This window comes from Mustela lutreola, chromosome 1, assembly GCF_030435805.1.
Source record: "Mustela lutreola isolate mMusLut2 chromosome 1, mMusLut2.pri, whole genome shotgun sequence".
Lineage (NCBI taxonomy): Eukaryota > Metazoa > Chordata > Mammalia > Carnivora > Mustelidae > Mustela > Mustela lutreola.
This window is the reverse complement of record NC_081290.1, coordinates 142668306-142682497: the sequence shown is the minus strand read 5'-3', so window position 1 is coordinate 142682497 and position 14192 is coordinate 142668306. Positions and strand designations below refer to the sequence as shown.

Here is a 14192-nt window from a genome sequence, read left to right as displayed (position 1 = left end):
ATTTCTACTCCATACATATTTAACATATTTAAAACTTTTTAAATAAAAAAAAAAAAAAACATTAAAAAATTGTAGAAGTAATAAGCCTTCCAGTCTCTGGGCATACAACTTGTGACTGACAAAGGCAGGATTAGAACCAAGGTCTCCTGTCTTTGAATCTAGTGCTTTTGAACAATACCATGCCACAAACACTTCTACTCAAAACTCTTAGTTGTTTTACAATGCACAAAAACCGCCACCCAAAACGTTCCTTACAACTTAACATAAATATCTAAGATGCATAAAATTCCTAGATTTTTTTTTTTTTGGCTAACTTTTTATGAATACAGTCCAATGAGTAGGCACTGCTCAAGTTAACAGATAAGCAAGAGTGCATCATCTTCCTTATTATCAGTTTATCAGAACTTACCAGTAAAAAACTGATTCTAAATTAAACGTTGTTCAGGGATCTGTAATTAGCAAGTTTAGTACTTCTGAGTATCTTGTGGGATCTATTATAAAACTCAAAGACCAACTAAAAGCTCTGTTTTGCTACATCAAAAAGCTGTAATTAATAATCCACTTTACAATAATGAAATATAGATCATAAACTGTCAAAACACTTTTAAAAATAAATATTTAACATGTTAAGTATAAATTAGGGAGAAGTCCTTCAATTTTTCGATTCATTATCTTTCAAATTTTATTACTTCATTAGACCAAATAGTCCATGCATGGCTGGAAAAATTATATCCTTTGGCAGATAAGGTAAAATTCTACCCCCAAATTAAGTAAATATTTCTAAAACTTAAACTTTTTCAAATAAATTTAATACTTTTTCCCTCTGTGGAAATGAGACCACTCATGACCAACTCCATATACATCTATATAACACAGATGATAATGAAATTCTTATTTCAGCTAAAGCTTATTAGTTTGAATGTGCTGAGATCCCTCAATTAGTGCTAATATAAAGAGTATCTTCCACTATTGAACTATCTCTACCTTGCATTTCCATATTCTTATTTCTAAAAGAGAGTTTTTGGGGGGTGCCTGGGTGTCTCAATTGTTAAACATCTGCCTTCAGCTTGGGTCATGATCCCAGGCTCCTGGGATCAAGCCCCACATCAGGCTCCCTGCTCAGCTGGAGGCCTGCTTCTCTCTCTTCCATTTCCCCCTATTTGTGTTCCCTCTCTCATTGGGTATCTCTCTGTCAAATGAATAAAATCTTTTTTTAAAAAAAGTATTTTTTAATAAGTTTTTAAAAATTCCTCAAGAGATCATCTAGTGACTGTCACTCAACAAAAATTTATAACTAAAGCTATAAATTGATATTTAAAGAGAGCAGGATACAGATAATTACATTTTTCCATGATTTTTCAGCTTTAGGAGAATCAAAGTGTTTAATCCTAAACCATGAACCATGGACACAGACAAGCCCAGATTTAGGAAACTTCTAGTCCAAACATATCTAAATTTTAAAAAATCAATTCTATATTATCACTGATGAAAATCCTCCAGCTTATCCTTAAAAAATTCTACTTGTAAGGATGAAGACTGGTATTCTGCAGTCAGTCTATTAAGCTCTTAACTAGAATTGTTTGGAAAGCTATTCTCTGTTGAACTGATACCTGCTGTCAGAGATAGCAATTGGTTGAGTCACCCATTCTAATATTAGAAAACATTCACTATATGGCAAGTACCCCATATTTAAATAAAATTAAAAAAAAAAAAAAAGGCCGGGGACACCTCGATAGCTCAGTTGGTTAAGCGACTGCCTTTGGCTCAGGTCATGATCCTGGAGTCCCAGGATCAAGTCCTGCATCAGGCTCCTGGCTCAGCGTGGAGTCTGCTTCTCCCTCTGACCCTCTCCCCTCTCACAATCCTGCTTGTGCTCTCTCTCTCTCTCTCAAATAAATAAATAAAACCTTAAAAAAAAAGAAAAGTCTGAATACTCCTTCATTCCATAAACAGCATATGGTTTTCAATCCAACTCAACAACCAACTCTGAATGCTATCTAGTTTGACACCATCTCAAAGTATACTACCTATAAATGGTCCAGGAATCTATGTGTAAGCAGGATAGAGTACTACTGTTGTTAGGGCCAATTTAATGTTAAAACCTGTTTAACTATTAGGGCCTGCTTAGCCAGAGCGACTCCATATTGTCAAGGTAGCCATATTGTTGTTTACATCCACGGACTTAATTCTGGGAATAAACACCCCAATAGTTCCTGGTATCGGTTCCAGGTATGGATTCCAGGAATAAATGCCTTAACAACAAAAGCCACGTACCGTGGGTCTGTGGTTATGTCCTATAAAACCAGCCTGTGAGATCGAGAGGGGATCACTCTCTCTGGAGGTGGCCCTGGCCGGTCAATCTGACTTCTAATGGTTGGCATAGAATAAAGCTTTGCATAACTTTCACTTTGTCTCAGTCTCGTTCCCCTGGATAGTCAGTCTAACTTCTAATGATTGGCATAGAATAAAGCTTTGCATAACTTTCACCTTGTCTCAGTCTCATTCCTTTGATAGCAGACCCCAACACTGTTACTTCTACTTATTTATAAAACAGAATTCTACTAATAAGGACTAATAACACATTCCTCATTTTCCTAATATGTGGTGATATACTATTGTTTATATGGATCTTAAGTTCTAGTAAAATCCCAGATAAATACCTGCTTATTACTGTAACACTAATCTTTCCAATTCTCCATTCTCATAGTTTATTTTAATGCATTAAAAAAAGAAATCTAAGTCGTAGTTCTTTGGTTCAGTACATACTCTTCTGCTTCATCCAAATCACTAATTAAAAATCCAAATCAGATTAGAACAATAGAAGAGACACATCTTTCAAAAGATACAGACTCTGGAAGAAACTTTGTCAAAGGCTGAAAACTACCTGAACAATGAAACTCCACACATCTCCTATTATTCATTTCCATTTTTAATCTTAAAACTTAAATATAAATTTAAATATTCATTTGTAAAGTGACATAAAGAAAAATCACTTACTTGTTCCTTCTATAAGCAGTTCTTGTCCATGACTACCCAAAAGTGTCCGAGAAAGAAAAGGTGCAAAATCCACAAAAATCTCTCGCAGAAGAGGAGCTGCCTTTTCCAAAGCATGTTCAAGCCTCTCTGTAATACTAATGGAAAGATATTATCTGAACTATTCATTAGAATTTACAATTTTCAGTTTTTAAAATGAGTTTCCAAAGAAATGTAAAATCATGAGAAATTAAAAATTATATAACAACTCATTATTGCTATACATATCATTCCTTCTGCTAGAATACCCTTTATTATTAAGTTCTATATTACCACCCCAGCCCTGGCAAATAATCTGGTAAACAACCACTCTAAGCATCTGATTCTTACTGGAAATCTTAATAGGTCAGTATAGAGCACTTGATTTTAACACCATTATAACCTAAAAAACTCGACCAAATCCTTATCAAATTTGTGTATTACTGGGTCACCTGAGTGGCTCTGTTGGTTTAAGCATATCCCTTCAGCTCAAGTCATGATCTCAGGATCCTGAGATAGAGCCTTGGGTTGGGATCCTTGCTTTAAGAGGAGTCTTAAAGTCTGCCTCTACCCCTCCCCCAACTCACACTCACTCTCTCTCTTTCTCTCTCTCTCAAATAAAGTCTTTAAAAGAAAAAAATTTGGGGCGCCTGGGTGGCTCAGTGGGTTAAGCCGCTGCCTTCGGCTCAGGTCATGATCTCAGAGTCCTGGGATCGAGTCCCACATCGGGCTCTCTGCTCGGCGGGGTGCCTGCTTCCTCCTCTCTCTCTGCCTGCCTCTCTGCCTACTTGTGATCTCTCTCTGTCAAATAAATAAATAAAATCTTTAAAAAAAAAAAAAAAAAAGAAAAAAGAAAAAAATTTGTCTATTAATAAACCATCAGCACCTTCAGTTCAAGAATTATATCTTCCTTTCTAAGTTCTCAGGTGCAGCATATAGCATAGACACCGTAAGTATTTATAAACTGAATTAGTTTATATTCTTTTCTCATTGACATCTTTTGAGAATTTTTTTTCTAAAGCAATCTGAACAACTTTTCATTTGAAAATCAGTATACTTTACTGGCATACTTATAATGATCTCAATTTACATATTAATATGTCTCTGTGACTACATGCACATATACTCATATGTATACACACATACAACCACATACATGTATATATTTAATGAGTTAAACAAGCTTCCTGCATTTCAGGAAATTCATAGGCATCCACAGCTTTAGTTCTGAACTTAAAAACAAAATATATACACAAACAGCCACTATTTACCTATTTGTTCACACAAGGAGTAGTACTTCGTAATACCAACAAGAGCTGCTACTGAAACTATCAACTGTTTAGCTGATGGAAATCTCTTCTACCAATTAGCATCTCATCTAAGGTACTACCCTTAATACTATTCTTCTCTGGATAATATCACAACTACAAGGTTACACATACAGAACTTTGGTGCCTGTATTTGCGGAGTGCTAGGATTTTCCAGTAGTGGAAGGAGGATCAAGAACTCTGACTATTAAGGCTCTAGTGGTAGAAAATATTCACAGTATTCCATCTTTGAATTTGAAATGCATATTCCCAATTTAAAAAGGTTAAGGACGGTAAAAATGTACCTACTGTTCAGTTTCACTGTGGCTTTGGTTGACTGGCTATAACTTGCTTCAGCATTTTTAAAGAAAATGAACAGTGAATTCTCCATTTTCAGTTCATAATCATATGAAACCTAAGTCATAAGCTACTACCTGTGTATTTAAATATTTGTTTTGCATGCAATACTTATTAATCATAATAGCCACTTCTCAAAAACCTTTTACATGTCATAATCTTTAAAGAGAAACTTCTAAAACATTCAGGTCTCTGTCGCTTATGCTTTTAAAAAAATAGACAAAAGTAAGTGAAAAAAAAAAAAGAACTGTAGCTAGACAATTTAAAGAGTCATCAAAAGGAATAAATCACAAATATCCAAGTTAATAGCTTTAATACCTCATATTTGAAACTTGGTCTTGTGGAACTGAGCCAACTGTTGGCACCGATGGCAATTTTGCATTAGATGATCTACCACCTATAAAAGAAAATAACCATTTACAGGAATCTTCCATTTTTAGATAAAGGTTCAAATAAAGAAGCTATCTTTATAGCAAGTCAACAAAAAACATTACAATGGATTTTAAATGTCCATTATATTTTGGATAACATTAAAATCTACCAATTAACAAGGTATCTCTTCAACCATTTAATATGTAAATCTTAGTTACAAGTTTGATTATTACACTGAGTAACCTATGATCCATCAGCTGCAGAGGTAACAGAAAACTAAATTCTGACTCACTAAAGTCATGATTGCTTCTATCCAACAAGTAGCAATAGAGATTTACAAGTAGACACTTTTTAAAATTGAAGCAAAACACAAAAACAGTTAATTCCAAATTTAGCCTCAAGCACATAAACTTCCACTTCCATAAAAACTGACCTTATTCAGTCACCAAATAACTTATGCTATAGCCTGACTGCTTCTGAGTCTAGCTTAACAAACATAACCAACCCAGAGAATACTTGTGAAACCTTTCTTAAATGATTCAAATAGAAGTTATACTCCCTCATTTGTATCCTCAGTGTAATGAGAACTTAACCTGTTGGTGCATTTGTCATGCTATATTTCACTTGATTTTGTAAATATCCTTTTTCCTGTTATACTAATCTTTTAAAAAGCTGAGACTTCATCTTTTTCATCCCAATCTCTCCAGAGCTTAGAGAAGTGGACAATAGAGGGTCCTCAGTTTATGTTAATTCCAAAAATTATTCCCTTAATCATTCCTATCTCTCATATTTTACAAGTTATCTTTCCATGTGGTATGTACTTCGCTATTTCCTATGTTTTTATGTCCCTCTCTTTGTTCAAACTACTGTGTAAAATTAATTTCTACCATGTGATCTTATTTTACTCTCCAATGAAACTTCCAGATACCCTTTAATATTCTTGTATATTTTGTTGAATGGTCAATTCATCCTCTTCTATTACGAAATGTTAAAGTTGTTCTACCCTGTACAAGAATTTTCATCTTTGTTTTCACCAAATAATGCTTACTTGGCAGGAGAAAAATAATCACTAGAAAGGTAACTGTAAAAGTAAAAGAACAGATAGGAACAAAGCAACACACATTATGACAAGTCTTGAAAGAGTGAATCTAGAAGATTCACTTCTAGAGTGAATCTAGAAGACTAATTTGTAGGATAATTTACTGAGACTTAAATTCTAAAAGCTCAAGAAAGAAAGGGGAAAAATAAAGTTCCTGTTTAAGAATTAGGATATATGGGATAGAAAACATCATTCAGTTTAAGCTAGGAGTAGGATCTAAGGAAACAGAACAGCCATTTGCCTTTTCTAAGGCCAATATTAGGAAGAAAAAGAATAGGCACATAGAGTGTCCCTCTATGACACAAGGACTGTAAGAGTCACTGGAATCCAACTTGGATGATATCCTTACAACCTGGAGTCTATAGGTACAAGAGACATGCATATCTTGCTTGCAGATGTAATACAGTAAAATTCAGTTTCTGAAAGCAGTATCTTAAATGTGTGGAAAGTTAGTATTTGGGTAAATACAGACTGAAATCTCATCACAATTCCAGAGAGAACAGTCCAAAAAGAAGGAAATAATACTGACGCAAATGAAACAAAGACTATGCAAAGCTGATACACGAGAGAAGAGTAGCTCAAAAGATCCTGGAATCCATGCACTACCAGAGGTCTGATGCTTATGATATGTTCTCAAAACTTCAGGCATAGTTATCCTAGAAGTACCTAAAAGGACACAAAGTGGTGTGGACAGAAAGATAAATGAAGGAGAGATGGAGGAAAAATGCTCATCTAGCATACATAAAGGAAGAAGACAGAAACAGTTGAGAATGTAGAAAAGCAGCCTCCGACATCAGGAGCTGGCCTGGTAATACTGATTTTGCTTAGTGTTGTTAGTATGAATGACTGGTGACTTTACAAATTACAGCTTTAGACTTCCAGGCTTCTGATGAGATTTATTAGGGTATCTCATTGTAGAATTACCCATGCTTCCTAACAGTAATCAATTTAGAAGGAAGCCCCACTTCCTTAACCCCTCCCTAAAATCACCTAATATAGGTTCAAATCCTGTAATAAATCATTTCTAACATTCTCTTACTCAGATGTCCCTAATTTCCTCATTGTGAGCATACTCCCTCACTGAACTAACTTATTCAACCAGAAGTTTATTCCTGGCAGTCTTTGGTTAGAGCATACTGATAGAGACTTTAGATGAACTCAGGCAGAAAAAGATAAAAATCATCCGATTATTTTAAAAGAAACAGAATTTTAAAAATCTCTAAGTAAGAATTCTTTTCCATAATAACCTGTTTCATCAAGATAAAATGCACATTTTTCCACATGGTAGCATTTCTCAAATCAACACATTTTATAATCAAAGGCATCTTAACAATTGTAGTTAGCCATAGTTGAGACCTACTTGTAAGAAGAAACAGTGGATAAAATCAAGAAAGCAACAGATTCAAATACAATATGGTAAAAGACTAAGTAAAGGAGAACTATGTAACTATTTAAAATCTTTAATTTGCCAGTCTACAACCTCAAGATCACATAAACTAGAAGCCTACAGAAAAAACAATTGTATAATTTCAACATATTATGTAAGTATAATGATTTGCTTGTAGTGAAGATGAACCTCTAAGCTCCATTCCAATAGTGTAGGCAATGGAAGATCATCCCCACTGTCCCACTTGCTACAAAAGGACACCAAATGTGGCAGTAAATTTAACAAGGCTTGAAAGCATAGGGGTCTCTCTTCCTTTAAAGAGGGGGTTGGGGAAGGGGCGGAGGTAGAGAGAGAATCCCAAGCAGGCTCCATGCCCAGAACAGAACCTGACATGGGGCTTGACCTCGAAACCCTGAGACCATAACCTAAGTAGAAATCAAGAGTCATACGCTGAGACACCCAGGTGCCCCAAGGTTCTCTTATTTTTAATTTGCATGGTTACCCTAAAAGAAACCAAATTCCTGAGTGAACACTGAGGACTGAAACAAGCATGCAGCTTTATGTACTCACTCATTTATTGAAAATTATCTTTTGAAAACAAATAGAAGTCTAGGTATTATTCTAGATGTTTGGGATATACCAGTGCTTATATAAACAAAAAGTTCAGCCCTAGTAGGGGAAGACAGACAATAAATAATAAACATAATAAATAAGTTGGAAGCTAGAAGGTGGTTTAGGAAATAATAGAGAAGAGTAAAGGAAATTGGAAGCATGGGGTGAGGGTTAGTGAAACCTGGTTGCATCTTTAGATATAGTGGTCAAGGTAAAACTTAGGAAAGGTGACCTATGAGTGACAGTCTGAAGGCAGGGATAGAGTTGGCCAAGAGAGAATCTGTATCTGAGAATCCTGTGTTTCAAGTAAAATCAGTTATTTTCTCATTATACTACAGTATAAAAATATTGTGCTTTTAAAGAGCAAAAGGGCCCTATTTTCCAAACTTCCTTAATCTAGTCAGGCCTTAAGCAGTTAGCTTGAATAGATCAAGGAAAGTATTTGCATCAGGATAGGGGTGACACTGACCTGGAGCAAGGTATACGAGCTCAGATACTGTGAAGAGAGCATTTAAGTAGAAAAGAAAACTTAAAAGAACTTTGAGGTTAATGATTTGAAATTAAAGGCATTTGTGTGAATTCATGGTTTCACTAAATACAGGTAATATATACAACTATGTATGAAATATATATCCTCATTCAAATACATATCCATATTAGTCCCTAGTTCTATCCACTGAGAGGACTTGGGAACAATAATACCTTAACATCTCATGTCCAAATCTTGCTTCTAAACACTATTCTTCACTGAGAGAGAGAAATGACCAATTCAAGATCTACTAGAGAAAAGTACACAATGAGCTTGAAACAGCTAGTTTTGTTTTTTAGAAAGCAAAGATATGCCAAAGAAATAATAGGCCATCATTCACGAAGACACAGAAGCCAACTTGAAGGGACTACCACTGACCAAACTGGAAACATTTTGAGCATAAAAATAAATAATGATTCCTCAAAAAGTTGAAAATAGAGCTACCCTACAAACCAGCAATTGCACTACTGGGCATTTACCCTAAAGATACAAATGTACTGATCCAAAGGGGCACATGCATCCGAATGTTTATAACAGTAATGTCCATAATAGCCAAACTATGGAAAGAAACTAGATGTCCATCAACAGATGAATGGATAAAGAAGAGGTGATACACACACACACACACACACACACACACACACACACACACACACAATGGAATACTATGCAGCCATCAAAAGAAATGAAATCTTGCCATTTGTGAGAACGTGGATGGAACTAAAGGCTATTATGCTTAGGGAAATAAGTCAATCAGAGAAAGACAACTATCATATGATCTCCCTGATATGAGGAAGTGGAGAGGCAACGTGGGGGATTTGGGGGGTAGGAAAAGAATAAATGAAACAAGATGGGATTGAGAGGGAGACAAACCATAAGAGACTCTTAATCTTACAAAACAAACCGATGGTTGCAGGGGGGAGGAAGGTAGGGAGAGGGTGGTGGGGCTATGGACATTGGGGAGGGTATGTGCTATGGTGAGTGCTGTGAAGTGTGTAAACCTGGTGATTCACAGACCTGTACCCCTGGGGCTAATAATACATTGTATGTTTATTAAAAAATTTAAAAATCGTGGACTCTGAGAAACAAACTGAGGGTTTTAGAGGGGAGGGGGTGGGTGGTTGGGTGAGCCTGGTGGTGGTGGGTATTATGGAGGGCACGTATTGCAAGGAGCACTGGGTGTGGTGCATAAACAATGAATTTTGGGACACACTCACAAAATTAAATTTTAAAATAATAATACTAAAAATAAATAATGATAATAACTTACTACAACTCATTCAATAAAATAGGAAGCCAAAGAGGCCATATTGATAAGATAAATTAACAAGCTGAGGAACAGGATATTTAAATAATTTCAAAGTACCTTTCCACAAAACACTTATTAAAAACAAAAGGGAAAGAGTAACTTTACCATGCAGAAAATTGGCCATTCAATTTTTTTTTTTTTTAAGATTTATTTATTTGGCAGAGAGAGAGAAATCAGTAGGAAAAGAGGCAGGCAGAGAGAGAGCGGGAAGCAAGCTCCCTGCCAAGCAGAAAGCTCGATGTGGGGCTCGATCCCAGGACTCTGAGATCATGACCTGAGCTCAAGGCAAAGGCCTAACCCACTGAGCCACCTAGGCACCCCTGGAAGTTAGAGATGTTAAATAATGAAATATTGAAAACATTAAATAATGTTTTATTTATTTATTCAATTAAATAATTGATTATATTAAATAATGAAAGTGGTATCATCAATATTGTGACAAGTCAAAATTGTGCACCATATGATGTGCACTGGGTGATTATTGAAATGTTAAATCACCATATTGTACACCTGAAATTAACATAACACTGTATGTTAACTATACTGGAGTTAAAATAAAGACAGATAAATTGTGCAGCAGGTGATTAGATTTTCTTCTCTACCTGTTTCATAATATTCCTACCAAAGAAGTGTATCATAATTTGTTTCTAATCAGGAGGATATATCAGACCAACCAAAATTCAGGCACATTCATTTGAGTCATTCCTAGTTCTTTACCATAATAAATAGCATTTTGTATTTGCTTACATAAATTTATGTGTACTCCTTGACTTTTTTTTTTTTTTTTTAAATAGGTTCCACATCCAGTGTGGAGCCCAATGTAGGGCTTGAACTTATGACCCTAAGGTCAAGATCTGAGTTGAGATCAAGAGCTGGATACTGACTGAGCCACCCAGTGCCCCACTCCTTGATTTTTTTAGGTAACTTCCTATTAGTCAATAAACACACACGTTACATATGAACACATATTGCCAAATTGCCCTGAATAAAGAATAAACAATTTACACTTGACTACTAGTAAAACTGAATGAATTTTCCCATTTTAGTGGAAACCAAAAGGTAACATAAATAACTACTACTCTGACATTTTGAACATTTTTGTAGGAATCCTTTTCTTTGTAATTTGTAATTATTATATATAGATATTTACCTTTTATCATTCATTACAAATACTTAACTGTGTAGTGACTGTTGTCATGCAGAATTCTAGAACGTTCCTTTTAAATCATTTTACCAGTATGATTTAGAAAAGAGAAATACCACCAAATTTTAACACAGTTGTTAGGATGTTTAAATTTAAAAATGTAAAGAACCTAAGACAGGGGCACCTGGGTGGCTCCATCAGTTAAGAGTCTGCCTTTGGCTCAGGTCATGATTCCAGGGTCCTGAGAACAAGCCCTATATTGAGTTCCCTGCTCAGCAGGGGCCTGCTTCTCCCTTTCCCTCTGCCACTCTCCCTGCCTATGCTCTCCTGTTCTCTCTCTATCAAATAAATAAATAAAAGCTTAAAAAAAAAAAAAAGTAACAAAGATAAAGTAGATTCTCCAATGTTCTTTTCCCACATTTCTGCAAAGCACTACAGAAGAAAATTCAAGAGCTCTTCTAAGTAACTCTACTATATATTCATGTTTGCTGCTACCCATTTTTAGTCAAGCCTTCTGTTTATGTATTCCTTACCTATTAAATTCTGGCAATAAATATTAAAGTTCCTCTACTCTTCTCAGCTTGAAATCTATTTCCCTTCCTGCTTTCAAAAAGAAATGTTAGGTCATTCACAACCACAGCCTTTCTCCTCCACATCTAAAAAGAAATCCTGCCAAGCTCTCAAGATCTCAACAATCAATCTCTTACGTAACTTCCACATGGATTTCTTTAGAAAACTTGTTCTACACTAGCAGAAAACACTTCCTCACCAGCCACCTATAACCAAACCATTCTCAAACTGAATCCTAGCTCTATTAATACTGGGCCAGTTTCTCTGATAATAACTACCCGTCAGGGGTTGTTATATGATTGAAATGTTTGGGGGAAGCGGTAATAGCTCTGCCACTTACCAGCAGTAGAACCTGGGTAAAGTTATTTAAGCTCTCTGTGCTTCATTTTCCTAATCTATAAAATGAACAGTGGTACCTACACCTCACAGAATTATTTTGAGCCTGGACCATAATACATACACAATGAATGATAGCTTCCTTTCCTACCCTTCTACTCTATGACTTTCTTTTAAATACTTAAAGTTGGGGCGCCTGGGTGGCTCAGTGGTTTAAGCCGCTGCCTTCGGCTCAGGTCATGATTTCAGGGTGCTGGGATCGAGTCCCTCATCGGGCTCTCTGCTCAGCGGGGAGCCTGCTTCCCTCTGTCTCTCTCTGTCTGCCTCTCCATCTACTTGTGATTTCTCTCTGTCAAATAAATAAAATCTTTTAAAAAAATAAAAAATAAAAAATAAATACTTAAAGTTATCATAGTTCCCTTTAGTCTGTACTTCAGGCTTAAAATACACCAAATTCTTCAATGATTATTCATATGACATTACGTATACATAACTTAAATGACATAAATGTTCTAAAGTACCTTTTAAAAACATTACTCTAAAAATTTTTTAAAGAAACCAAAGGTAAATCTGTTTAAAAGACTAGAAGTTATAAAGCAAAGAGTCAAGCCCAGATTTAACTGTTATAAAAAGTGGATTTCCAATTATTTCACTTATCACATTGGTATAAAACAAAACATAGCCAAAAAGATTTGGTAAACCCAGCCACTGTATAAGAAAGTATTTTATTGAATGCCTATACTCTCTCACCCCACTCCCATAACTTCCTCAGGCTCACTTCATTTGTAACTGAGCATTTTGATTCAACTTACTCTCTTAGGTAAGGCAAATAAAATTAGTTACAGGTATAAACAGCAAGGCTCTAATCAGCAAGGATCTGGGACAACTCAACCTTCCCTAAAATATGCTTGGTCTTCAGGCAGAACTAGATCAGTAATTCTGATTCAGTTCTGATCACCAATTCTCAGCCAAACATAGAGCTTCAGAAATCTAGACTGTATGACACCCCACAGGCTTTGTTCGTTTGGGGGAGGATACCGTAGCAATCTTAGATAATTAACCTTTGGATAATTACTAAGCCTACCTCTTAAGAGAGAGAACATTCCTACAAGATGAAGTTGTGAATCTCTCCTTTCCAATACACATTTCCTTCCCATTCCCTTGAAAATCAGAATTAACTTTTCTTTTTACTGGGATTTATTTATCTCTGTCTTCCTCCCCTCCTCACCATCCTGCTCATTTGAGAGCTAACTGTACACAAAAACCCTAAGAAACAGCATAGAACCTATCCTAATGCAAAGTATTAAAAGTGAAGTTAAAGCACACATTTCTTTATAATCACAATCTTTCAAAGTACATGTATGAATTCCTACTTCACAAAGTCTTCCATTTTCTCATTTTTCTTCCATGTTAAAATTTCAAACTAGAGAGCAAAACAAGGTAATTTTGAAAAGAATCTTTCTGTTTGGGGGCACCTGGGTGGCTCAGTGGGCTAAACCTCTGCCTTCAGCTCAGGTCATGATCTCAGGGTCCTGGGATCGAGTCCCGCATCAAGCTCTCTGCTCAACAAGGAGCCTGCTTCCTCCCCTCTCTTTCTCTGCTTGCCTCTCTGCCTACTTGTGATCTCTCTGAGTCAAATAAATAAATAAAATCTTTAAAAAACAAAAAAAAAAGAATCTTTCTGTTCAGTATCTGGAATTTCTGAGACTCAGGTCCATCCTTTTATTTCTACACAACACTCAATGAAGTACTTCAGACACCAAATATATTTATTATAATCAATTAATGACACCTCCAATTCTCTAAATCCTTGACAGCAATATGATTACTAAACCATAATTGGCCACTGACTTTTATTATTAGTGATTAATTAACTATTTCTGAGCTTTATTTCTTTTAATTGGTGGTAGTTTTTAAAGACCATCTTTATTTAGAATATAACAGACACTGTCTCTAAAAGGACTACTGGTAGTTTTTCTCAAACTTCTCTGAACCTAAAAAAAAGCAAAGTATGAAGCCCCATGTATTTAAAAGTGACACAAGTAATAAACCTCAAGGAAATATTTGTATGAGGCTTTAGGTAATAGTTACAAAACAAAAATAGCTTTTACTGTGCTGACTCTAATTTTAACAAACTGAAATGCATATCCGAAGTCTG

At 35.5% G+C, this 14192-nt stretch overlaps 1 protein-coding gene across 4 annotated transcripts in view; it reads right to left on the bottom strand.

Moving 5' to 3' along the window:
* The window catches only part of LRBA (LPS responsive beige-like anchor protein), a 742234-nt gene that overhangs the window by 522674 nt on the left and 205368 nt on the right, over positions 1–14192 (bottom strand). For all 4 annotated transcript variants that reach the window (XM_059175618.1, XM_059175627.1, XM_059175636.1 and 1 more), the window contains exons 32-33: positions 4995–5073; positions 2998–3131 (exon numbers count right to left, since the gene is read on the bottom strand). In XM_059175618.1, coding sequence (XP_059031601.1) covers positions 2998–3131; positions 4995–5073 — 213 coding nt within the window. The remainder of the gene's footprint in view (positions 1–2997; positions 3132–4994; positions 5074–14192) is intronic.